The 27,179-nt window shown below is 35.8% G+C and overlaps 1 protein-coding gene across 3 annotated transcripts in view; it reads left to right on the top strand.

Moving 5' to 3' along the window:
• Nucleotides 1–27,179, top strand: part of LRMDA (leucine rich melanocyte differentiation associated) — a 614,425-nt gene that overhangs the window by 363,020 nt on the left and 224,226 nt on the right. For 2 of the 3 annotated variants that reach the window (XM_042018603.1, XM_042018602.1), the window contains exon 5: nt 563–689. In XM_042018603.1, the coding sequence (XP_041874537.1) occupies nt 563–689 (127 nt within the window). Of the gene's footprint in view, nt 1–562; nt 690–2,387; nt 4,247–27,179 lie in introns of those variants that run through there. The other variant, XM_042018604.1, reaches the window with a different exon arrangement.

Below are 27,179 nucleotides of genomic sequence, written 5' to 3'. Positions count from 1 at the left end.
AGATCTGTATGCCATAAAGACACCTTGTCTCTCTGGCAGGGTCAAATTGGGATTCTCCTTCCAAATGCTGATCATTGTGTTTTTAGGAAAATAAAAAATCTGAAGAAGTGTTGGCGAATGCTAAGAATTCTTGCAGACAAGTTAGCTGGCAATTTCCCATATCTCAGGTTGGTGTTCTCCTGCAGTGTGGATTGGAATCTTTGGTATCACTCAAAGCTCCTTTTCCCAAACAGGCAGCGCAAAACAATTTCCAAATTACTCTGTTTCTTGATATGCTTTATACCTCACTAATATACAAAGAGAACATACATGTCCAGGTGATAATTGTGTTTGATCCATGCAGTATTAAATGGTTTTGGGCAATTTACAACAAGCTTCATTTGAGAGAATAAAGTTAAGTATTCTAACTTTGTACATAAGCTACATTGCATGGAAAAGGTGAATAGAGAGAGGAAGCAAAGGCTGTTGTTATTTATGGCTGTTATTTATTTAGTCATTTAGTCTATGTGTATGTCTTTGTTCATTACTGGATTGTAACTGTGTGCATTTTGCTATCTGTCAGATATTTTGTCCTGCACAAATTGACAAACCTGAAATTTCTTGATACTCGGAAAGTAACCACGAGGGAGAGAGAGGAAGCCTTGATAAGAGGTGCCTTCATGAAAGTGGTTAAGCCCAAGGATGCTAAGGTAGGAGAGTAAATGAAAGTAATAAAAATAATATGACTCATTAACACTATTATTAAATAACTTCAAGAGCCTGGCTGCATTTTTTGCTAAGGTAAAAACTAACAGGTGAAACTTTTCAAATGAAAGGATCGGTAAATGTGGTCAGATGGGGGACAAAAGCCTTAGTAATTTTTGGGTGGTTTAATACACAGATTTGCAGGTACATGTCTAATGGGCTATGGCCATGTTATCAAATTTCTGGTTTCAATCTCTGTTGCACACAGCAAAGTAACTAATATATGTCACTGAGCTTAAAAGGATATTTTTACCCTGTCCCAAGGAAGTGTAACAACTGTGTGATATATACTTTTGTGAAAGAATGTGACTTTTTCTGGCAAGTTGTCCCCTGCCTTGTATGTTAAACATCTACTGCAGAGCTCACACCTGTGGTGTTTATTGGCTTTTAGTGGACCAGTTGATTCTAATTTCGTATGATGTTGTTTAAAGTGGCGTCCTGCTAATAAGCATTGACAACATCAGAGAGACAGTTTTGGTAATCTGAGCATTTAATACAGCTTCCATCAAGTCTGGGCATCCTGCTGAAGCAATCACAATGTGAATGTGAATTCTCCACTTTGCCTTCTTTTCCCATTGTTGATCAATACGTGATAACAGCAATCTGAGGGTGCTTTAGTACTGCACATCTTCCTTAGAACTCCGCTCAAGTTTTCAGTGTACTTGCTTTCTGTTTGCTGTTTTTTTCTCTAAAGCATACCATCAATAATTTATTGCAGATTTCCAATAATGCTGAATAATAATGTAGTGGTATGGAAATGCACTGTTTGGTAGCATAACAGTGTTGCTGGATAAATGCATTATCATGAGTACAATTGCAGTGCATTGCAAATTAATTCAGACTGATTAATTTATAACTACTAAAATGTTAACAGTTCTGATACAAACATTGCTTTGATATGTTGTTTACCACTGCCTTTAGCTATTTCAGCTTTATATATGTAATAAATGAATTAATTTATTTTTAAGCTGTGGTGGAGATCTTTTTCACAGCAAACCATCTTTGAATCTGGCCAAATGCAACAGCTGAATTGTGTTAGGCGTAGCATACCTATGTCATCTTTTACAATTCTATCTAATCAGATTTTGGATCTGGTGAAGTTTTTTTTAAAATTTGTCTAACATCTTTTGTTTAAGAGTCTATTTTGTGAATTGCATCCAACTTAATAGTGTAAGAGAAAAAATAGTGTCTCTCAAATTTGAAGTTACTTTTCTGGATTAAACCTCTTTCTAAGTCAATAGCTAAGGGTAAATTACTTAACAAATTTAGGGATAACATCTTTATCTTTTATATCTACAATTGAACCTCTTGTATAGTTTTGAATTATTTACCCACTAAGTCTTATGATAAACCATACATTTATTTCAGAAAATTTGCAGAAGGCTCCAATTTACTGTTGTTATTGCCATGCTAAAGAGTTTTTTTTCTTCTTTATAAGTGGTTCAGTACAAATTACTGATGGTAAAATCATTGTAAATGATTTTCATGGCATGAATTAATGCTTCTTAAGGTGCTACAAAATTACCCTCATCATACTATATTATATACGAATCACAGAAGTGGCTAATTTAAAATAAATATTAAATTTGATGCAGATATTATAAAGCACTACAAATTGTTTTGAATTTGTGCTTATTTCCTAGGATATTCATGGTTGTAGTACACATGCATGCAAACTCTGTGTCTGAGAAGACTCACAGAATTTTCTCTGCATATATGCTTTGAGATGCAGCTAAGTATGGATATAGCTATTGACAGCTCTACTCAAAGACCACAGCCAGCAGCATTCCTCCATATATTGCAAAGATGATGTGCACAGTAACTGCACTTTCAAATTCTGGCATGTGTTATACATTGCATACACAATGGGTTTTTACTCTTTAGCCTTCACATTTCCTGGGTCTTGTGTTCTCTGTTCACCAGTTCCACTCCCACATAGCTGTCAATATTTTTGACCAGCTTCAGCCAGATTCAACAGACAGGTAGTGGTAATATATTTTAAGCTTTCTGAAACTAGTTAGAGATTACACCTTGATCCAAACTCAGAGGAAGATTGCAGCATTTCCAGTATTCGTCATCCAAAAAACTCCATAATAAGTTGACCTAGTGATGTATAAGACATTGATGATAATGAAATTCCCAATTTCTTTTGGAATTTGGGTTTTTTTGCCTTTCACCTAAGGTGGGAGCCACTGTGTCAGCCTATGCTTATTGGGAAAGGAGATGAAGTGATTAGTATTTATGTTGGTGGATGTCACATGAAAATCTTCTGCCAGATGTAGTAACAACAGTGGGCCTATCAGACCTGCTTTTTCAGGAAAAAAACCCCTAAAAACAACAAACCAACAAAAAATCCTAACTTCTGCTGTGGCTTTATTTCCCCCCATTATGATAAGCAGGAGATGGTATGGCTTATTCAGCATAAAAGGCAGACTGATGATCTAAAGAGGCTGTGATGTGGGGAGTTGTTTTCATTTTAGTCTTGACATGAAATACTTGGGAGAGCAAAATACCCCACCAAGAAAAAATACACAAAATGAGAATAAAAGCAAGAAATTTCCATCTGACTAGCTTGTGTTTACTCAAATGTGAAACTATCTAGCAATCACCAGTCATCACTAAGTCATAAATATTTTATTTTGTATAAATTTTTTTTTACTTTCATTTTTCCCTATTTTTTTAAACAGAACACTACACTTTCTTGTGCTTTGCTTCATTTCATCCTTTGTTGAAAATGCATCTGTTTGTGATATGACTGTCTTATGGAAAGACACAATCATTTATTAGAAAACAGTTTAATGTCACAATGCAGTATTCCTTCTCACTATGTAAGTGACCTAAACTTCAATATTCTGTTATGTTTATGTTTTCTTTTGTCAAAATATTGAACATTGTATCGTGCCTGCTTTTAATAAAGATTGGGGAAGTCTGGCTGGATAAGAGGCATTGAGCCAGATGAGGAAGCCTTGTTTAATGACCAGACCATGACCTCATTTCACTGGCATAAGTGTAGATCAAAGTGGAAGATGCCTGTCCAGTGTGAAGTGTGTTTCTGGGCATGACAGCATTTCACATCAGAAAGACAGCTCAAGAATACGACAGTCAAAATTGCTTAATTATGTCCCGGCTTTGTAATTATTCATCTGTGCTTTTTCAAAGAGTACAGTTGTCATTTCTTGACATAATTATTTAAAACTGTACCCCTCTTTGGTTTAGAGGTATATGAATTGTGCTTCCAACTGTTTCATTTTTCAAACTTAGAGATGCAAAGCAGAATGTGATTTGAGAAAATATTTTAAGACTACACATTTTTACGTTGCATATGATATAAATAAAAAAATGAAATTATGGTGTATCAAAGTACATAATTTCATATTTTAAAGGTCTGTATTCATGATCATTTAATCTAGATGATAAAATGTGGATATATCCATTAAAGTGTGTTGCTATGAATAGATACGCACTGTCATAAGTCTCTTTAAATATAAATTTAATTACTTAATACCGGGTCAGCCTGCTTGCTTTTATAAAATACATATATTTCCCAGTATTTCTCAACCCCTCTTCCGAACAAATATTTTTTTACTTACTGCATTTCTAAGGTTAACACTTTCATCCATTTAATTTATGGTGGTGAAAGAAAGCAGAAGCCATTTGGTCACCAGTAACAGTTTTGCAGCTTGTAGGGCCAAACCATTGGCAGGTTTCCTTAGATATACTTCCATGTAACAAACTTAATATTAAATGGAGTTATTCTGCTTCCTTGCAGCTTTACCAAAAGCATCTTGTCCACTGGCTGTAAGGGAACTCTTAACAAAAGGCGGCAGTGTAGGTGTTTTGAATTTTTCAGTATTTTTCCACTCTCAGATGCATTGTTTTCATCACAAGTTATAATTATGAAACCTGACATTGCAGTTGTTCTCTAAGGAACCAAGATGGAGACACTGAAGCAGAAAGGCAAGTCTAATATCTGCATTCCATGTAATAAATGTCTGTGATTCATGCCCACACTGTTACTTGAAGGGTAGGAGGAGATTATTTTATTATGATAGGAAGAGTAAATATTTAGGCAGTACCGTTTAAGAAATAAGGTGAGATAAAATCTACAGTGTTGCTTTCAGTTGGCAGTATTCTTGTGTTTAAGCTCACAGGAAAAGCTCATTATCAAAGTGACCAATGATGATATATGCTTCTATTAAAATCAGATGAGGCATAAGGAATGATTTGAGTAGTTTTTGTCCCTAACTATTTAACAAGAATCATACTTTTCTTGAACAGATATATTCTACCTGCTTCCATGAATATAGGCAAAACATTTTTGCCAGTGTATCTCATGGATCTTTTTACCCCCTCCCTAAATTAGGAAAATAAGGCTGGTTTTTAAAAAGTAAATGAAAGGAGGCAGATAAAACTTTGGAGAGCATCCGCATTGCTCACAATTTTTTTCTTTTTACCATTGCCATAGCGTAGAGATCTTGGTTTATGAATTTAGAGCATTTGAAGAATATGCAGAGTAAAGTGCTTCTAAAGTGTAAAAAATCATTGTGTCAGTGAACTGCTAGCTCATAAGATACCTCTTTGAGAGAGCTTTCCCATAACAGGGATTCTTATTGTCAGATGTCAAAATTTCACATACCAAAACAGAACAAGGACACAAATTTAAGACTGCAGCCTAGACTGTGATGCAGTAAATAATATTTACTTCAAGGACATTGTAGCAGTCATGCAGTCATCCATTTTTCTCTTTGGAAAGTTTAGGTATTTTAAGCCGAAGTCCATAACATGTTTGGTTCATAACCTACTGTAATTCCTGCTGTCAAGAGGGAAGAATAGACATGTGTGGGTCATATGTGTATTAGGGTAGGGAGAAAGAGTCTTCTTCAATGTTGGTTCTTATGTTGATATTTCTTAAAAAACACCCTCATATGTTCTTTGGGCATGTACTATGTGGACTTCATTTCACTATCTTAATTGCTATTAAATATGCAGAATGAAAAAGATGATGTCTCTTTCCTAAAATTATTCCCTTAAAAAAAGGTACATGATTGTCATGAAGCCCCATGTCATTTTAGCCATTAATGATCCCAATGCATTTTTCAGATAGGAAGGGGTGTTATTCCTGGAGCTCTGGCCTCAATCCAGTTCAGGTGATTACATTCTGCCTCTATGGATTTCTCTACAGTCTCAATTTACTAAGGCATTCTTCTCCACCTTCTGCCCTAAACTGTTCTGTAATGTTGCAGTGTGCTAGTTAACCAGCTGCTGCTTTGCACCTGAAAAGTGTGTGTCCTTCAGTAGTAGTGAGCAAATCGATCCCTTGGTAAGACTTAATATTTGTAAAGCACTTGGAAATCCTCTGATGAATGGCAGTAGGCACAGTATATTATTGATGCCTCCATTTAATTGAAGAAACTATTGTGACAATTTGTTTATTACTGCTCAGGGTTTTTGGTGTTTTGGTTTTTTTGGTTTTTTTTTTTTAAATTTTCATTTGTGGGTTCAGATATAAGTAAACTTCAATTATTAGATGCTGTAAGTGTATGGTCTGGCTTTTGTAATGTAACTCAGTCTATTTAATAAAATGCCATTCAGCAGAATGTAACAGCATGGTATCAAACAGTAGAATCACAATTGTCTTAGAGTCTTAATGGATCATTATGGCTAGAGTTTTATTTTATATGGATTTTTTTTTGTTTTTGTTTTGGAAATAGAAACACTGCTGGAGTACAAGCAGATGCTCTTGTTCCTCTTTTCAGAAAAACTAATGGAAAGTATCTCATTATCAGATGACACCAGTGTTAAGCACGGGAGTTGTTCATATGTTGAATGTTGTAAAAAAAGAAAAATGTATTTAATATGGCGTTGGCAAAACTCTTTGCTAGCTTATGGCTATTCTTATATTCCTATAGGTGATTCTTTTTTTTTTTCCTGGACCTTAAGACACAATACGTCTAATGTACTCTCAGTAATTTTGGTGAGTTATTTGTATTGAAATAGTAGTAGTCTTAAGCTAGAATATATGTTAAGTTTTAGCACGGAAACAAAGGTCCAATTATAATTATTTTTTTATTCTGTAATCTGTTTGTCACAGCAATATTTCTGAGAGAGAAAATCAGTGGCAAACTATCACTACCATAGGATCTACCTGGAATTTTGTACATGTACATGCACCTGTTTTAAAAGTTGGAAAGAACTGTCATGGCTGATTTTACATTTATTGCTTGTTTTGACTGTGGTTGGATGTCACAGTTTTCACAGCAGGCTCTGCAGTGTATTTGTGTGCTGTGTTAAGGCCTGGCTTCACTGTTTCACTGCCCCATGAGAAGTTCCCCAGCTGTTAGAGATAAGCGTGGTCAGAAGGGCCACTGCCAATGAAGACAAAGATGATTTGTTGTTGTGATCTTCTCAGGAGCGTATCTTGCAGCAAGAAACAACTGAAGAACCACGACTTCATCACATGAAATGGGATACAAGCACATCATATAGGATCTTATTGTGAAGTGAATGCTAGGGTTTTGGTTTTTTTTGGTGTTGCTATTGTCAGAGGGATGGCATGAGAGGACAGGAACAAAGGGAAAGGTAAAACAAATGCACTAATATTTCTAATCACTTTGGAAACAGTGCAAATGCCTAAAAATAGCAGCCTGGTGCCATTTTAGATACTCTAAAGTATACAGCAGGCCCCTGTAGGGATGGCAGATAAGTATCTTACATAGGAGATGTAAGTTTTTCTGAAGCCACCATGGGAGACCAGGCACAGGTACTGTAGAGTGGCTAAAACAGCAGTAGAAGCTTGTGTTTAAGCAGCTGGATCCTGCCTTTCCTGTTGTGGTAAAAAAAGAGATCGTGTGCTTGAAATATTGGCAGGTCAAGAACACCAGAGCATTATAAAAAATAATCCTTCCCTTCACTAACATCAGCCACAGTGTGGTCCAAGAGTCAGATAGGGCTGTGATGAGGTCATCTCCTAAAAGCTCAAGCATATCAGTCATTCTCTCTTCATTAATGACTATGAACATGACCAATTTAAAGCTGGTTTATGAGTTATTTCAGGAAAAAAAAAAAAATTTGTTTTCAGAGAAGGCCTAATATTTCTGCCCTTGTCTCCACCCTTACCAGAAATGTATAGGCCAAAGGGATATTTTGTAAGAGATCCTGAACTTTTTTTGCTTATGAGTTTCTAAAACCGCTCCCTTTGCCAAAGAAAAAGGATTCAGCACAGTTTTATCTGCTCCCTTAAAATGATATTGGAGTCACAGATTCTGGTTCCAGTTCCTGAATGTTAACTGAAGCTGATGCTAATGTTTTCTAATTGTGTCCATCTTGCAGACAATGGGTCTGGCATAAAATCTTTAAGATTTGGTGATTTAGGTTACGGATCTGTGTTTCAGGGGAAAATCAGGGGTTCATTGTGTGGATAAAAAGCTAAGTAATATTTGTGACTGAGGACTGGTGTTATGTGTGAAGGAATTAGTGAGATTATAAAACTTTTGCAGTTAACTGTTGCCCTAATTTATCTTATTCATCCAAAAAGAATGTTCATAGGAAAACAAATTATAATTAACTCTGTAATTAGAAATGTCTCTAAAAATAAATAAGAAAAATGTCAATTATGTTTCAAAAATGGTATTGCTTTGAATCCTGTTTTTGTGAATGATCTGTTTTAGAGGTAGGTTTTCTTGAGACTTTAGCAGACAGGGTATCTATCCTTAAGTGATATGCATTTAATTTTTAAATGTATATAAGGTATGCTTCAGTTGTAATGTATTAAATGTCTTTGTATCAAGGAACCTAGTAAAGGCATGTGCATTGTCCCAAAGATGATTCATTTCTCTTTCAACCTTGGTGGGGTTTGAAAACCTTAGGCATTCTTTCTTGTAAAAGAACCTGTGGGTATTTGCTTAATGATTAAATTACTGTTGCCTTTGTGTTGCTAACTTATGAGCTCGAAGCAGGAGAATAAGTTTTCTGGTATGTCAGTATAACAAACTATGCTATGTATCTTACTCTGGTAAATTTCATTAGGAAATGTATCATTTGGGTTTAAATAAGAGGTAAATTCAGAACTGGGAAATTAAGACTTTTTTTCTTCACACATTATAAGACTAAACATACAACTTTGTTCATGTAACAGTTACAAACAGTTCACTGTGTAGGCCAAATGCTCTCTAATGCAGTAAAATTAAGAAATAATATGCTTTGAAAGTGATTTATGAGTGTGGTTAAACTGCCAGATTTACAAAGAAATAGTTCAGATCTTGGGAAGCCTCAGGAGTCACGTCAAAAATGAATTTGACCATGATTTAAACTGCTACTTTTCTTACATGACATTTAATATGTGTACTTTGGAGGCCCATATGTCTTTAATAAAATAGCATTAAGTTTTAAATATGATATGAATGCAGTCAGTTTCTAAATTCATAACCTTTTCCACAACTCCAAAATGCTAACCAATAAGGGAGTCATACATGCAATAAAACATAAACCTTAGAAAATAGTTTTTTATTAGGACAGTTAGACATTTGGCAGCTGAGTTGTAATATAATAAATACATGCAGCCAGTGTGGGTTTATCAGTCTTTGTTTACACTGTAAGCAACTGGGACCATACAACTAATTATAACTGAGGACCAAAGGTCATCATAAGTATATTTTGTCCAGTGAATCTGTGCTTGCTAGGCGAATCTTATAAGTAAGAAAAGTAATTTATTAAAAAGAAACACTACAGTATGCTTCCCAGTTGAGTTTGTCAGAGAATATAATGTTTATTAGAAAGTCATATACTTTAAAACTGTTCTGAAGTACTAAGCACTTCAAAAATCATGAAAGTATAGACATTAAAAACCATACACAATTTACAAAGGATTTCAATATTCAGCAAATGGTGGCCAAAAGAGTTCAGTGTTTCATGAAAACAGCAAAATGGGAGTCCTGTCTATGCTGAAGTTAATAAAAGAATGCTATCATATTTTAAGGGGTACTTTTTTTGCAATTTGAGATGTTTTACTAAGTTTGTTAAAATAATGTATTTTAACATTACTTTCTGAAACAGGAGCTAGCCCACAGCAAAACCATCTTTCTAGGTAGCTTGAGCTTTTACTCAGAACAGCAAATTCTGGTTTGCTTGTTGAGTTCCTCTGTTTTTTCAACATGTACAGAACAATACTCCAAGCCTGTTCACATTTTCTAGGTAGTCTGACTTTTTAAAGAAAGCTATTGAAATGGTGTGGGAGTTGTGAAAAGACAGATTTTCTGTGTACTCAAAAGTGTGTGGGGAGGTGGGGCATAAAAACTTGATTGTGGTATACTTTTTCCTTCAAAATGCTTCAGTGATTCGATTTCTGGTTAGTGTGTGGCTTTAGAAAAATGAGAAAAACGAAATTAAAAAAGTCTGCTTTGAGATGTATTGCAAAGTATATATTCAAATGCTAATCTCTATTCCTCCAGAATTATGGGTTCCCTAGAGCATCCAGAAAATTATTAGCAGCATATAATCCAGCTCAGTTTGAATGCATCTTTACTCTGTTAGCCAAATCTTTACATAATACAAATCATTCTACCTATAAAAGCACAAATATGTTATTGTTCTCAACAGGCAATTTAATGCAGCTATAGGGAGGAGAATAAGAGAAAAGAAGATTACAAGCTAGCTGATCATGCTTTTATTTCTCTTAAATCTCCCAGCATTTCTCTGTGGTTGTACTTGTTTAAATATTGTACACAACTGTGCTCTCTATATGATTTGGAAAGCAAATCAGCCTAAATATGAAGTTTCAATAGGTGTAGTTTTTAGGGGATTTGATACATTTATCACAAATATACATTTTACTCCAGAAGCAGTGCTGAACCTGTAATCTTTTGTCTTTTTTCTTATAATTCTTTTGAAGACTCCAGTTTTGCTGTAGAGAGCTCAGTTATATTTGCCACCCAGTTGTGCAGATTTAGCTATAGAATAGCTATTAAAGTTAATTTTTTGGAGGGTTTTATCAAAAGGACTATTAGTGTGAATACACACAGGAAGCATACGAACAAGGGAGAAACCCATTTTATTGAAATAACACACAGCTATCTCCAGTCAAGCTGTGGAGTCAGGATCCTGCTCCAGTGGAATTACGCAAATGGGACAAAGTTTAGCTGTCACAATTCTTGTAAGCAAGAAGGCAGATCCACTCTGGCATATGTGTGCGAACTGTTGACTTTTATTTTTACATTCTGCTGTATTATGCCTTGCAGTATTTTGCCACCAGACTCTAGCTTGTGACTCTCACTGTAAAGTTTTGCATCTATATGATAATAATGCTTTTGCTCTTTTGTGTTGCTTTCCTTATTTTCCACTAAGCATGTGTCCTTATGTTATACATCTACTACCTGATCACCAATGATTGGAAATTTATTTATTAGCTCATACATAAACACTGTAAAATGTTTAGATATGAGTAAGCAGTTGGCCTATTACTATTATTAATTGCACACAGACAATGTGAACTAAATGTAGGTTTTAAAGTGAAAGGTGAAGGCACTAACACAAGAGAAATCTGTCTAGCAAAAAGAATGGAATAGGAGAGGCAGTGAATGTTCCTATTCTACCTGTTTTCATCAAGCCCATCAAGCATGAACTGGAAGAAACTGTACATAATTCAATAGAAAAAAATATAATTTCTGAGTTAGAAATAGGATGTCACCTGCATGTTTTGCATTTAGCTACAGGTCAAGTCCATTGGATTGTTGAACATAAAGCATAGAATATATTTGCTGCTGAGTCTTAGAGTTGTTCTTGCAGAACTTGCTCGCTTTGCGTGCATTTTGGCCGGAGTTTTGTGCTTTCCTTCAAGACCTTCCTTGTTCAAGGGAGGTCTAACAGGCCACAATATTAATCCGATGCCCCAGGACTGCTCAAATTTTTAACTATCTTGCTTTTGTATAATATCTTCCAGCTTTTTCCTTTCCTCTTATGTGATAATTTCTCATATCTTTATGGTCTGAATAATACTCTACAAGGCTATTTCTGCTAAATAACAAGTCTAAGATATTGTGTGCAATTTTGAAAGATGGAATGCTCTAAAAGGCTAGGCAAAAGCACTGTATGTGTGACACAAAATTTGTCTTTCCCGTGGAGAAAACCTTTGAATCCACTTTTACGTCTGTTGAGGAGGCTCTGAAGGAGTAGTCTGCTGTGTGAGCAACAGAAACAAATGTAGATTTGTGCCATGTCAAGTGGTCATTCCAAAGCAGAACTCATTGAAATCTCTGCATGTGTAGTTCTAGTTTCAAAACAACCAATCAATCATTCTCTAAATATAAAGAAATATTGCATTGGCAAGATTTTCAGCAGCAGCTATACAGGTAATAACCTGAGAGGAGTACTTTGGGTTTTATTGTTTCTCTCTGACAGTAGAGAACTCGTACAGGGTGAGAAAATAATTCAAATTGTGAGTAAGAAAATGTCTTTAAATAGAGCTCATGTGCTAGGCCAGAATGGTGCATGCTTTCTCAGTAAAGGACACACCTAACTTTCTGGGAAGCATTGCTGCAAGGCCATTGGCAGTTTCAAAGTAAGGAAAAAAAAAGAATGAGTTTTATTTTCCTGATTTATTTTTGAACATGAAACTAGGTATGTTATTTTTCATAACAGCTTTCTGATTTAAAGGCAAGAGCAACATAGCTTTTTGTGTCTTTTTCTGCCCCATATGTTTACCAGTCTCTCTGGAGAGAACTTCTGAAGACTTGTTGTTTATGTGAAGTGGCGCTCTTTCCTCCACCTCCCTGCAAGCAGAAATGAATAGATACGTTGTTGGTAGAGAACTTACTTGCTTTGTCCTCTTGAGGTCATATTCTGGCAAGCGGGAAGTCTATTTTTTGATTTGATAAACCCCTAGTGGAATATGGTTTGGCTTGTAAAAACTGCTGTACACAGAGCCAATGGTTGTCTTGTCCTTTATAGCCTGGTCTTCTACCTTCTGCCCAGAATTCAGGGGAAACCAATGATCACTGGCTGAGGCAGTGTCATATGAGAACTGCTGAAAATTTATGGAGCTCTAATTAAACCTCAAATGCACTAATTCAAGCCCTATAAATCTTGTGTAATACTGGTCCAGTGAAGGTATCATGAGGGCTGATGTGGTCTGGGAGAACAAGGCCCATGCGTAATCTTCTTTGCAGTTTTACAGCTGGGAAGCAATTATGTTGCAACCTAGGCTGTCCAGTGATCCCAAAGATAGTTCATAGATGTTAATTAAGTTTACTTTTAGTCGGGGAATGTTGAAATGTTTCGTACAGATAGACCAGCTATTACAAACTTGAAAAGTCAGATTTCTTTTTTTGGCTTCCCTTGGTGGGGAAAAGGTTCAGCTGAGGATTTTGCCTATACTGCAGTTACCTGAAGGTGAGAGTAGTTTCTTCCAAGCCATGTATCAATAACAACAATGAAAACACTGGATGCATGATATAACTATTCTGTGTGGCAGAAAAGATTATACTTTCATATGCTCTCCTAAAGAAATAGATTAATCAAATACTAATATGCCATGTAAATTGAAAATTGTAGCTACTTAATCTCAAGATGGAGAAGAGCTTAAATTGATGGTGTATCATTTTTTTCATCTATAATATTATCATGGTGGAATAGTTTTAGTTGGTAGAAACTTGCTGTAGTGAGAAAAAAATAAATAATTTACTTATCCCCATGACTTCACTTCTTGGCCTAGGAAGAAGGGCCACCCCTTTGTAGTAAAATCCTGCCTGTGATGCAGTGACTAGAAGCAATTGACATTATCAGTAGAGCCAGGATTTCATGCTTTCTCTTCTACACTATTCAAAGAAATACTTATTTTTTCTGATGCAATTTGTATTGGAGAAGGCTTATTTTTGCTAAAGGGACTATGGACTGTGTGTTTGGCTTCCATGTAGGCTTTCAGTGCTGGTTCTTCTCCATACAGAAACAAGTCAGAAAAACAGCATAATCACTTTTTGCTTTGTTAGGGGCATAGTAAACCTGTCTATCAAGAAAAGCAGATGGGCCAGGTAAAAAGAAAATCTTGTACTCATAAGGCAGCCTGCGAGCATAAGATACCATTGTTGGAGGATTGGTAGCATGGCCCTGATGTGAATCTTGTGTGCAGATTCAGACATATGTTTGTGTGCTATTGCCAGCCCTCCAGGATTTAAGAAGGTTTTTTGAAGGCTAAGAGCTTAGTTGTCTTTACAAAATCTTTTCTTTCTCCGGGTTCTGTATATGTTGAGAAGTCTTTTAAAGCCCTATGTCAGATCTGTTCTTCGTGTGAAGTCTTTATAAATATTTATATAGCCCTGCTGAGGAAGAGTCAATCCATTAGAGTGCTTTAGGCTAAGATTAGCACTTGTGAAGCCTATTTAACCAGATACGAGTTTACTTTATTTAATAACGTTAAAGAGATAGTAAAAGAAAGCTTCTTTATCAGATAGTGGTAAGATCCATGAAACAGGTTTATTAATGTCTAACTATCAAATTATACTTGCCTTAAAATTCATGGAAGTAGCATAGTAATTGCCTATTTGATTTCAGGCAGATTAACATGCTTGTTAATGTTGAAGCTGTTTTCAGTGTGTGCAAGGCCCTCGATGAGGTCAGCAGCCAGCCCTGCTCATGGGGCAGTGCTGGTCTGAGATTGTATGGCAGCTGATGCTGGGTTTTCTTTTCTTTCTTTTTCCTCCTCAAATATTTTATGGTGTTCATGCAGAAGCATCTTGTGATTCATACTTAATTCATACAGATATCCAGAGATGTACGAATACTTGCCACAGGGAACTCGCATGTGTAGAAGTGGAGTGAAACAGCATCAAGGTAGAGATAGTAAGGACTGTTGGCCTGCTAGGGGTCCAACACTGCTAGCAGGCTGAAGATTTCTTGTATAACTGTTAACTTCTAGCAAAAAAAATAAGTGTATTTTTGCATAGTACAGACCTCTGGTAACACTGGAGACAAATCTCCTAGGCAGAAGGATAACTTTATGGTTATTTTTGCAGACCTATATAAAGGGTAAATATACTTTGAGTTCAGTCACATGTGCCACATAAGGGACGCCAGTTATTGCATGTGTGGATGTCTATTTATAGTAACCATCCAACCACATACCTCTGGAACAACCATTTCCTTTAATTTATGTATATTTATTATCCTTGAATCTCTGGTATGTTTTCAGAATTCTCTTGGCAGTAATACGAGAGGTTTGTAGCTCCTGAAACCATCATATTGTCATATTTTATATGTACCCATGAGTTGAGTATTATACAATCAAGAAAACAGTTCTTGCTATTCCTTTGTTCTCTTTCCACCCTCCTCCCCTCCTCTAGACTAACATCTAGAACATGTTAGTCCTGAATTCCTTTTATATCACTCAGAGAAAGAGACTTTGAGAGGCAATTGTTTCAAGGTGAATCTTCATTTCTTCTAATTACAGCCTGTGAAATAAGAAGTGATGAATGCAGTTCCTCAGTTCAGAGCCCAGCCACTCCCACCACACAAATTGGGGTTTTTTGTTTTTTTTCAACAAAGGCATTCAAATCTTCCTTTCTATTTCTCTACCCATCCCTGCTTCCCAAAGTAGGGCTGAAAGACTCTCATAAATGGTAGGATTTGGAATAATCTTGAAGATGATGTCAGAACGACATGATTAAAGTACTTTTATGGTGCAAGAAAATGCAATAATACTGAAACATTTTCTTTGCAGTCACAACAGTTTAGGTTAGTTTGCTTTCTGCTGTGCTCTCCCCTTTACCTCCCTCTCTGGAAAAAATGTAGACTGTATTAGAAGGGCTTGTATTTTCAGGAATAACTTTTTCCCTGTTTAATGTGCTTGTTGCAGCCCTATAAACATCAATGGTGTAGACTGTTTCACTGTCATGCATTTGACCTTTTTTTTTTTTAATGAACCTCTGGCAGAAGGTACTGGAGCCACTAGAATTTTTATAATTGGCTCTTCTTTTAGTTCCCTTTGACTTATCTTCTGTTAACTGGGCTTTTTTTCTCTTTTTCATTAATATTTGTTCCTCTAATTAAGGTCATTACAGTAAGTAAGACTCAAAGTAGCAAGTGTAGGATTTAAACTTTAAATTTATTTTTGTTAAATTCATTTTTCTTAAACACCTTTAAAGTTGGTTCAGTACAATCATAACTCCCAAGTTCTTCAAGATGAAAAAAAGAAAGTAATTTTTATTTCTCTAATTCTCTCTCTTTTTTGAGTGACTAAAATATGGTAATTTGGTTTGTAAAGAGGACATCTGCTGGGTTTTTTCCACCTTAGATCTTCGCTTTGGTTGTTAATGAGTAGAACTGTAGCACTTGCCCTTGAGAAGTGAAAACAGGCTGTAAGTGTGGAGAGAAGGTGACTGGGAAAATCTGAATAGTAAGGCCAGTATCCCTTTTTCTTTAAAACAGCATGCCTATAAGTTGCTTTGAGCAGCAATAATAGAAAGAATTTGTAAAAAACCAAGAAAAAGATAGAAAAGAAGTGGCTGAATGTTAACTGAATTAGAGGAACCTAGAAGTGTAAACCAGTTTGTATTTACTTCTCTTATGGCATCAGAGAAGTACATCATCTTGAAGGAAGTTGCAAAAATTTCTGATAATGCCAAAGTTTCCATTACTGAGCAGCTGCACAGAAGGAAAGCCCTCTCTAAACCTTCTTAGCACAATCCAGTTAAAGCAGCCTTGTGTTTCCTGAATACTTTAACAATTGAAACACACCAATTAACACACATTTGTGGAAGTCAGGGACTTTTGTTAGTTGTAATTCAATGGATTCCACTTTAGTTAACAAATTCTGTCTCTTGAAGAACTATGTCCCTGGGTGATTATAACTGCTTGTGCCTGTTTTAAAGTACTTTTGGGTGAATTTAATCCATCTAGTAGTTCCACTTAAATATAGCCTTTCTGTGTAAGTCTTATCAAAAGGGAACACATTTTTAATAGAAACGCTGTGAGGGTTGTGTTTTATCACTCCATTTGTCTGACTCATATTAAGAAAGGTATAAGTTTTACATACCATCCCAAAGATAACAAGAGGTCACACAGCAAGCCCCACATTAGTTGCCTCTGAAGATCTGAGTCATGTTTTTCATATAAATCACATGGAATGGCCCATTATGAACACCTTGTAAAACTCAAAAGGCTTTATGATTGTTAATAGTTTCTGTGGTAGTGATTTACTGGCTAATTTGAGACAAAATATGTTGCAGTGTGGGCTAAGAGAATGTGTTATCCTATCTGCATAAATAATAGTGTGTTATTGGTTGTGCACTTCAGAAGCAAGTGGAATGTGTATTACCTTATATCTTCCAACTAGATTTGACATTTCAACTTTTACTTATGGCTTAAATCAACCTGGTTAGGGACAAAGTGTAAAGTTGAATCATGCATTAATTTTTTCCCCCTGCATGTTATCCATCACTGTACTAACCTGTGAACTAAATGTAAGTTGTAGCACTGGTAATCAGTCTGTAACTGCAATTTATTCAATTGAAGACCATCTTATTAGTGTAAAAATAGTTTCAAGCGACATTTTTATAATGACTGTGATAAAACTTTGATGTATCCTAAATGTGTGCAATGTAAGACATTTATAATAGCCCCAAGTGTAATATTAACACAGCCTTTTAATGCATGTAAAAAGATCAGTTAGTTTTGATTATATTACCCAATATAGGTTTGCTTCTCTTTCAGAGTTAAAGCATTGCTTGCTGCTTCTAAATGTCAAAATTATTGGAATTTGAAGACAGGTAAATGAAGTCCCATTTTTTGAGATGTACTGGGCAGGTACAAAGAGGCAAAGACGAATTACTCAGTTCATACACGGCCAGTGTCATTTTATCTGTGCTTTGTACACATGGGCTCTGCTAGGTGCTGTCTCCTGCACTGGCAAAAATCTCTGGAGTTTAAGTCCTGTGTCAGCTCAATTTTCAGCTTCTCTGTTGGAGGCATTATTCAAACAATGAACAGGTATGAACAGTGTCAATAGCATGGATATTGGTTTCTGAAGAGTGTTGTAATGAGATCTTGCCCACTAGAGATCTGGTGATAAATTCTGAATGATAGATCAAGAGGTAAATGGAGAGATATCCCATCACCCTGTGTGGATTCCTGAATATAATGGGTGTCTCAGTATTTTCTATTCTTTTTGTTTTTAATATTTGTTTTTTAAATATATTAATATTATGCCATTGTAAAGACAAGAATTTTGATTCTCAAAACAGCTGAATGGAGCATTTATGATTGTCTTTCACAGAAAACTTCTCCAAATGATATGAAATGATGGAAAAGAATATTATCAAACATTTTCACTTCAAAATTTCTCATAGTTGCATGCTTCTCTATCTGCTGAAAATTTGAAAAACTTTACAGAATTTTTTAAGATTCAAAGTTTCTTTATAATCTTCATATTTTAAGAATTAAGCCCCTTATACCCGTCATTAAAAGTAAAGAAAGGCCTTAATGTACATTTACGTTAGTGAGATGTGGTTTTTCACTTGGCTTGACATTACTGTATTAATGTTTCTTTTTAATCCTATGAGTGTGTCATTTTTCCTAAACATTTTTTCAGTGACCTTATCTCCCACAAATTCACCTTTTGTCAGAGAATTTCCCTGATTTTTCTTTCTTCTACCTATTTCTATGGTTATGTTTCATTAAAGTAACCAAGAACAACTTTCCTTGTGTTTCTAGGAAATCTATCTGTGTTTGATAAACCAGTAATTGCAGGTTGTTATTACTTCTGTGTAAGGTGATTAAATAATTAATCATAATAACTTTTTAAAGTATTGTTAGATTTTGGATTCCCTATCCTTCAGTAAAACAATATTCATTTAGAGTGGTTACATAGCAATTTCACTGGATAAGAGTGATTCTGTGATGGTCTGTAAGAAAGTTATGTTAGGGAGGAAAAAAACAGGGAAGAGAGAGCAAAACATTTTTTCTGAAAACAGTGATTATTTAAATGTATAGTGTGGCAAGATATGCCCAAAAGATGTTTTGTTGTAAGTACAGAACTAATTGTCAGCTGGCTTTCTTGATTATTTCCAGTGATTTTTCTTCTTTAGTGAAAAATTCATAATAGGATATTTGCACTAGTTGTTCGCATGATTTTATGACTGAATCCTTTCAGAGTTGATAGTGATTATGGATGAGTTTTGCTAAAGAAACTAGCACGTCAGCATTATACAAGATACTTTTATTTGGATTGACATTTCAGGCTCAAAATTCTGCAATTTATGTGCATTTCATGAAAAATATTTTAAATATTCATTTCCTTTAACAATATTAAAAACATTAAAACTGTCACGCCCTGTTGAACAGTAGTTTTAAGTGCTTTCATCCTATGTTTGCTGTACAAACCTCACAGTCCCTTTGAGAAGTAGGTAAGATATCTGGAGATAATACTGCTGAGTCGAAGCTCTATTGTTTATCAGAAGACTCATTCTAGGATGACTATAGTAGAAAATCATTTCCCATAAACCTTGCTGTAAATCACTTGAGTAAAACCCACTATACTTGTTATAGGCAGTCTGTCTTACCTGGTATTGGTCATAGTAAGCTATGATGTGTAGCTGGCAAGATGTGAAGGTTTGATGAGAGACAACTTCCAGAGTTAATATTCTGCTTTCATTTTCCAGCATATGCGAGTAGTCTGAATTCCATAGCAGGAGAGAAATAATTAAATTTACTTTCCCAATTAAGATCATACTGCAGAGTAGAAATTGGCATCAGAAAAAAGTCTAGTATTATTTAAGCTAGAAATTACTCTCAGTGGCCAGGTTTTGGCAGATAATTGGACATACTTTTTGGAGGATGCACTTCTCCCACCTAGTACAGAATAGAATAGTCTCAGTTAAGCATGTCAGAATTTCTTTTATGTCCCTAGTTCAAAAGCTTTAGATGTGCCAGTAAGAAATAACTTTGGACTGAAATATCTTTTCCGCCACTCCCCACCTCAAATCTTTGCCCAGGACATTACTGAAAAATAAATGCAAAACCTGAATGATTTATTTGTGCAGAGACAACTGTGGAGAAAACTCCTGTGATTTTAGGATTTCTGCAAGAATCAGCTGTTATAAACCACAAAATCATGTACATATGGTGAAAAAAGTAGCTCAAAAGTAATGTAAAATCTGATACAAATAAAGTGTGCATTTACAGATGCATATTACATACAAATGTGCACTATGGAATATAATAAAAAACTTTCACATGTTGAGTCAGAAAACCATTAGCATTATAATGTTTCTCAAAGTTTATAGGAAAATACAAAGGAAATGGTAAATATTGCAAAGACAGAAAAATTTATTAAAATGTTTATTATCAGAAGATTTGTACAAACTTCCTACCTCCTCACCATAAAAACATAATCATTCCATAAGTTAGAAAAAACCTATGTTTTGTCTTAAGCTTGTCTGTTGCCTGGGAGTGTTCAAGGCCAGGTTGGATGAAGCTCTGAGCAACCTGGTCTAGTGGGAGGTGTCCTGCCCATTGCAGGGAGTTGGAACGACAAGATCTTTAAGATCCCTTCCAACACAAACCATTCAATGATACTGTGGTTCCATTATGAGACAATTTTTAGGAAGGCATAGCACTGTAAATGAACTATCTGTAGAATAATTACTTAAACTTTGAGTAAGGATAGGTAGATACTGATAGATCAGTTGTATCTGACTAGGTCATATCTTTACAGAAAAATGTTTAGGACCTGTGAAGTGGATCTAATAAAGACACCAAAATCGTAAAATCAAAACAGCAAAAATGGTTCCCCTTGCATATTTTTGCCTTCATTATTCCAGATTCTTGTCCTAGATTTAAGTGTTATCTGAAAAGTAATTAGATTATTTGTCTTAATTAATTAATCTTTGGTATTTTTTATGTGAGCTTTATGCCACATTTCTAGTGCATTCCATTCATTTTTTAGGAAGGTGTGTTTAGTATAATCTGTATTTATTTTACATGTTTCCTCTGTTGGATTTCAGCCATGTAAAATAAATGCTGTGTTTATTATCCTCTTTGACTGCAGTATTTCAAGGACTTTCCCACTTGGCGGCTTCTTTCCAAGGGTTCTTTATGTCCAGACCTGTCAGACTTTACAAACTAGGATGGAAAGATGTGTGTTTGACTTGCCTCCCTTGAATGCACATTCACTTGTTTCTGATCTAACAATGTGGAATTTGGAACTACTTTGAAAACATTTTAAAAATTCATAGAAGATCTGGAGCAAAAGGGGCAGAGGAATAAAGCTTTTTGAAAAGCAGATTTGCCACAAAAAATACACATGCATATAAAATATTTCTGTATTGCTGAAATCAATGTGTATTATCAGATACTTGTTTGATGGATGAGTTCTGAAGCTAAACTGTTTTTAATGCACACTTTAAACCAGTTATTTTATGACCATATCATTTTCAGGAAATTATAATTTTTTGTTGTATATTCATGTGCTTTCCAAAGCTGGTGGAATATTTAATCGACGCCTTGAGGATCTAGAGGATGTTGAGGCTTCCTTTGTGCTGAAGCAGCAACTCAAGTGGTACTAAGAACCAAAGAAACTATAGCCACAAAGGAAATAACTTCTGAGGAGAGGTGCAAGCTGAGCTACAGAGCTGCTTGTATTTGTGGAACCCCAAGGACAGTGTGTCGATATAGTGTTCATTTAGCCTACATTTGTGTTCCAAGTTTTAGGAATCTTAGCGTAGGTTGCATTTATTATGTCAGTTGCTTTTACCTGGACTTAAGCATCCTTAAACAACATTCATAGTTTCAGAAGAGAATGAGTTATGACTGTTTCTTAGAATAAGATTACTTTTTTTGCGTACTATTTTTAGGGGCTTATATTAAATATTCACTTTGTGAATAACTGCCTTATCATAGGGCTTTGTTTGTGGTTTTACTATAAATTTTACTAAAATAAGAAGAATAGCCACTTTTCTGCAGTTTGATGTTCTGTGTGCAAGAGTGAATCAGCTGCATCTGAATTTACTTTTCATTAATACTGAAGGATAGTCATGTAGAATACAACTACAAAAAGAGGTACAATTAGGGAAAGGATCATTTTTATTAAATACAAAGATCAAAGGGATAAGCATGCAAATTGTAACAAAACCACAGTTGAATAAGCTTTTGAGAAATCTAGAGGAGTTAAAAAATTGGAAAGAAATTACTGAAGTAGGCCCCAAAATTCCTAATTCCTTCTTTTCTTCCTCAAAAGTCAGTTAGGTCTCAAAACAATATTTGACTTCAAATCCAATTTTGGCACATCAGAATCTACAGGGCAGTTGATAACTTGGAAACATTGGCAAGTTTAAACTTTTAAATCAGTCTGAAACATCCTCTCAGCTCACACTGAAGAGAGAAGTGCAAAGCTGAGCAACAATGAAAAACTGGTCTTAATTCTGATATAGCAGGGACTGCCTTTCATTACAGTGGGTAGGCCTGGATTTACAGCAGTGTTGAGGCACATTTTAACAGGTATATTGGTAGACTAGAACTGTTTTCTCAATGCCCACTCTAGGCCAGAGGGAGTTATGTTTCTATCTGCCCCAGAAGTTGCTGGAAGACTTGTCCTGCATGTGTCCCCATGTCTGTATGAATGTAGATCTTAATAAATCCAAACAACAACTACTGGTGGTGGTGGTTTAATTATAATTAACATTACCCTCTGCCAAGGTTACAAGTAGCACAAATGTTTTGAGAAAAGCTGTCTGATGACAGAAGAGGACTGGTTTTAGTAGGAGTGGCTTCATGGTAGTAGTTAAGAGGAATTCTGGATAGTTCTTAAAGAAAAAAGTTGTTCTTCCATCTTACGTTGTTCTTCCAGGTGCTCCAAAGGTTCATTTCTTTCAACATTTATCCCCAAAAGTGTTGACTCAGCGGACCTTTGATAATACAAGATTTTAGAGGCCTTGAAAAATTCCACTCTATAACTAAAGTTGTCCAAGCACTAGGAGTTGTTGGTTCCCAGAAAAATCAGTGAAACCTGAGAATGCTCAACAGGTAATGTGCTGAAATCCCATGAAAGTCTGTCATAGATTGGATTCATATTTACTAGACAGATGTGGTCTTTTAAAATTCAAAAGAAAAAACAAAAAACCTCAGCCCGGTATATTTGACAGTACGGATACGATTGCAGTGTGCCATAATAAGCGTATCAGCTTATAGGAGACAGTGTGGATTTATTAAGGGTTATTTTACAGTCGGTCTCTGATGCCTTAGGATGATGAAATCCAAATTTAAATTCAATTTATCAAACCTACTAAAATAAACTTACGGGGAAATAGCAGCATTAAGGAATTGCTTTCCCTAACCTTAATTTGGAGATGGCTATTTCCTTGACAAAGTGCTGCACCTGGCAAGAAAGTCAAATCAGTATTTGATAGATGTAGTCTGTTTGAAGGTATTAACGAACAATTTGAAATTATGGTCAGTATTTACTTTATGGAAAACCTCTTAGAGGATATGATTTACACCAGCAACAAGCTTTTTGGTGCGGTACAAGAATCTAGAACTACAGGCTAGAAACCAGAGAGTTTAGACTAGAGAAGGTTCATTTAAAAGTCATGTTTCCCATATAAATTATATGCAGTTGTGCAAACATGTCAAAGTTTGGTAAATTGAATTTGTTTAATGTAAACAATCTTTGACCAAAATAATAGCATAGCTTCGGAAAGAAAGACATTATGCTCCCACTTTCATAAAGTTTGTATAATTCAATGAAAGGAAGAGCTCAACTGTAACTCTGTGGAGAGTTATGATTTATTAGATCCAACTCCATAAAGCAAGCTCATAAGTGTGTTTTAATTTCTTTAATTGGCCTATAGTCTAGAGACAGTGTTAAGACACAAAAACATAGATACATTCTTTTTCACTGGTTGAAATTTCTTGGATGCCAGAGCCCTAACAGGTGCTATTGGAATTAACTGCTTAAGTAAAGAAATAATATGTGCAGGTGATGGCTAAAAGAGTGGAAAGAAATTTACTAGTAGCCATGTTTTTCAGGTACGGCAAAAAGCAGTGTAATTTTACTTCAAAAAAGGCATATCTTCAATGTGAGGAGGCACCTACGGTTGCAGCATTAATAAATATTATTTTTGGATAAATCAATATGCTGTATAGGAGCTGAGAGATGTATAAAAACCAAAGCGGTCATTCCTTTCCAAACAAATTTAACATTTAATGTGTTGACCATGGGAGAAGCTGAAATTTGCATGTAGGCCTAGAACTAATCCAATTGGGTTGGGTTTTTTTTTTAAATGTGTATAAATTTTCGAGCAAGATTGCCAACAATTACAGGCTTTTGGTCAGGTCCCATGAAGCATTGAGTATTATGGCCCTAACCTAGGACATTACCATGGCATATTGTAAGTAGTTCCGTTGATGTTTCCAAAAGTTAACCTTATCCTGATTTCCTGGTTGTCTGAATGAAGACTTTTCAAGAAACTGAGGTGGATTAGCGAAACTTTATGATTGTTGTGGAATTGGGAAAGAATTCATATCAACCTTGTGCAAAAGAGTGTAGTCCAAAGACATGGGGCATTGAACAGTGGGCTCTTTCCAAACAAGTCTGCGCAGTGTCACAGTTTGCCAAGAGGCTGCCAGGGGGATTAAAGGTCAGTACATACCAAAGTAATGAGTCTAATCTAATCTCTGCAAGAAATAGGATTTCCAGCTAAAACTGGAACATTTAATTATGTTTTGAATTATGCAGATTCAGGAGATGGATTTTCCCATGAACTAGGGAGGTTGGGAAGGGGCTGCAAAGTGAAAACCTGACAAAGTTTGTTGCTACTGGTATGAGGAGGAAGGAGAGCTCAGCCAGTCAAATGTCTGAGGCATCAGTACTCTCTTAGACTAATATGATCTAAAATAATTGCACTGAATCTATCAGGATTTTTCAAAGTAGGAAAGCAAATATAAATTCACCCTCCCTCATAGCAATGTTAAAACTCACCATTACAGTCCATTATTAGTTAATGAGTCATTTATCTACAAACCTGTGCTCAACTGGGACACGGGACCTCCAGTTTATCAGCAGTTGAAATGGCTAACTAGTATGTATTGAAGCATGCAGAACTGTGTGGGCTCAAAGTCAGTTTTTGTGTCCTCATTTATAGGTCAAATCACATGCAGCTTTACTTGTTTTGCAGTTCCAACTACCACTTGTGTGTAGATTCTCTGGAGAGAGCTTTGGTTTAAATGGAAGAGAGAATGCAGCTCTGCTGTTGACACTGGGGTAGCTGTCAGGGACATTTTGTCTTCCACAGAGGTCATAACTTGTCACTGAATCCCATTGTTTGCAAAGAAGGGTCTGGTTTTCATGGCATTGCTATTTGTTTTTGATTTGGTCTCCTCCTGAGTGCACAGATTATAGGCCAGTAAACCTCTCTTTCACTGACTAGCATGGGAAGTTCCAGTCTCTCATAAACTTTAAGTAAGTCTGAACTCCAGAATGCTGCCTTTTGGAGATTAAATTTCTCAATGTTTTGCTGTGTTTTTAGCCCAAGGGTGCTGTTGACAGAAAGCAGTGTTTTTATTCCCTTATTTGCTGTCTCTCTCTATAATTTTTTTTTTGTATGTTGCATTTTTCTGCATTAGTGGAGGTATCTGTGTTTGAAAAAGGATTACATTAGTCAAAACTTAAGACAGATAATTTGCCCCCTTTCCTGACTGACAGGAGCCTAAGTTGCACATAATCTTTTGAAAAAATATGGCCTTTTTACAGCCTATTGGAAATTTCAGAACCAGAAGATTTAACCTCTTAATACATCTAATTGAAAAGCTGTTGATTTTTGACAGTGGCAGCCAATAGTGGTATAAGCTGCCTGAGATTTGCTGACATTGATTTTTTTTAATTTTATTTTTTTTTTACTAAACAGATCATTTTCTCCTGTATTTCCTATATTTGGGACAATTTATAGTCTTTACAGCAGTGAAGGCAAAAAATGAGACTTCCTTACACAGTTGCCTTGAAGGCAAAAGAGAAATCATTGCTTTAAACCTGAATTTTGAGCACTATAATTTTGGAGAAGCAAACTTAAGCAGATCACCAATGTTCTATTGAAAAATTTCTGTAACATAGATATATCAAAAGCATAGCATGTCTTTGTGGCTTTCTATTACTCAAAGGGAATCTTTCAAATATTTTTCAAATACTCTGAGGGAAGAGTTACCAAATCTGAGCATGTTTCAGTCAGATGTAAAACTATTTTGAGTGAAAAGTACTAGAGCTGCCTCTCAGTGCAGATGTTTGTGTCACACATCATTTTTCTTCAGGAAGAGCTTCCAGAATTTTCACAATTCTCTGTTGTGTGTCCCAATGTGAATCTGTAAAGCAAACGTGGTTTGGACATTCTGGAGAGCTACTTCCTCAAACTTTAATTGATAAAGCATTGAAGTAGGATGCATTCTGCACTCTCATCAGAAGAATTTTTGTCCTGCAGTGGTTCACAAGTTTGCAGGTAAAGTTAAAAGTTACTTGCTGCTTCTCTTGTGGAGAAAGCTCTCTGTTTGCCTGCCATGGAAACCTTTCCTGAGATTTCCTAGTTGTCAAGGATGGGTTCAGAGTTCATAGAGCTTTTTATTGTGCCCTTTTTGAGGGATAGAGGCTGATTTGCAGCACTATTTAAAGCAAAGATGCCAAATGAAAGTTCTTCATTTTAAGTTTGTGCTTACACAAAGCTTCTTTGTGGTTTTTTAGGCCTGTCAGACTTGTCAGGCGTGGTAAGAAAAAGTATATTGTTTCCAGCACTTGGATTCCTTTCCTTCTGACATCTGCCACTCTGTAAAGATGATAAATTCCTGCCTCATTAGCCAGGGGTGTGGGATTACAGGCTGACAACACATTAATCACCAGCTTCTGTGGCAGGCTGACTAGCAATAGGCATTGTTAACAAAACTTTTCTAATATGTCACTCTTCTCTATGACAGCCTGTAATCAATCATCTTGATTGACAGTGCTGATAGATTACACTATTTATACTTTGTGTAATGAAAGATAGCGTTTCCACCTACTGTCATTTCTAGGCTAGCATTGGAGGATCGCTGAATAGAAACAAACACAACAAAAACCCCAGGCCTCAGCTCGGCATTGTGAAGTTCAGTCAGACAGCATCGTAGGTCTTTTGTGGTAGCTTTCAGATGACGTGTATTGTTGGGGAACCTGGTAAGCACTTGCCTTTAAGTAACCCTTGAACTGAGTGTTTCTGTGCTGACTTGGTTGCAATAAACTGCCGGGTCAAGTTCAGGCAGGTAGGAGACCGTGTCAATCATGTGGTGGCTGTTGCCCCGTTTCCCATCCTGTCTGTCTTCTCCTGCTGACAACCTTCCACCCCCAACCCCAACCAAGAAGAGAGGTGATTTAGATGTTGATAAAGTATGCGTGTTTCATGATTTAGAAGGCAAAATTATACGTGTTTCCCGTAATTGTATGG

Source organism: Corvus kubaryi, unplaced genomic scaffold (genome assembly GCF_017639235.1).
Source record: "Corvus kubaryi isolate FWS band 111438036 unplaced genomic scaffold, C.kubaryi_AGA036_p1.0 138, whole genome shotgun sequence".
Lineage (NCBI taxonomy): Eukaryota > Metazoa > Chordata > Aves > Passeriformes > Corvidae > Corvus > Corvus kubaryi.
Note: the sequence above shows the minus strand (reverse complement) of the source record. Positions and strands in the feature narration are given on the sequence as shown.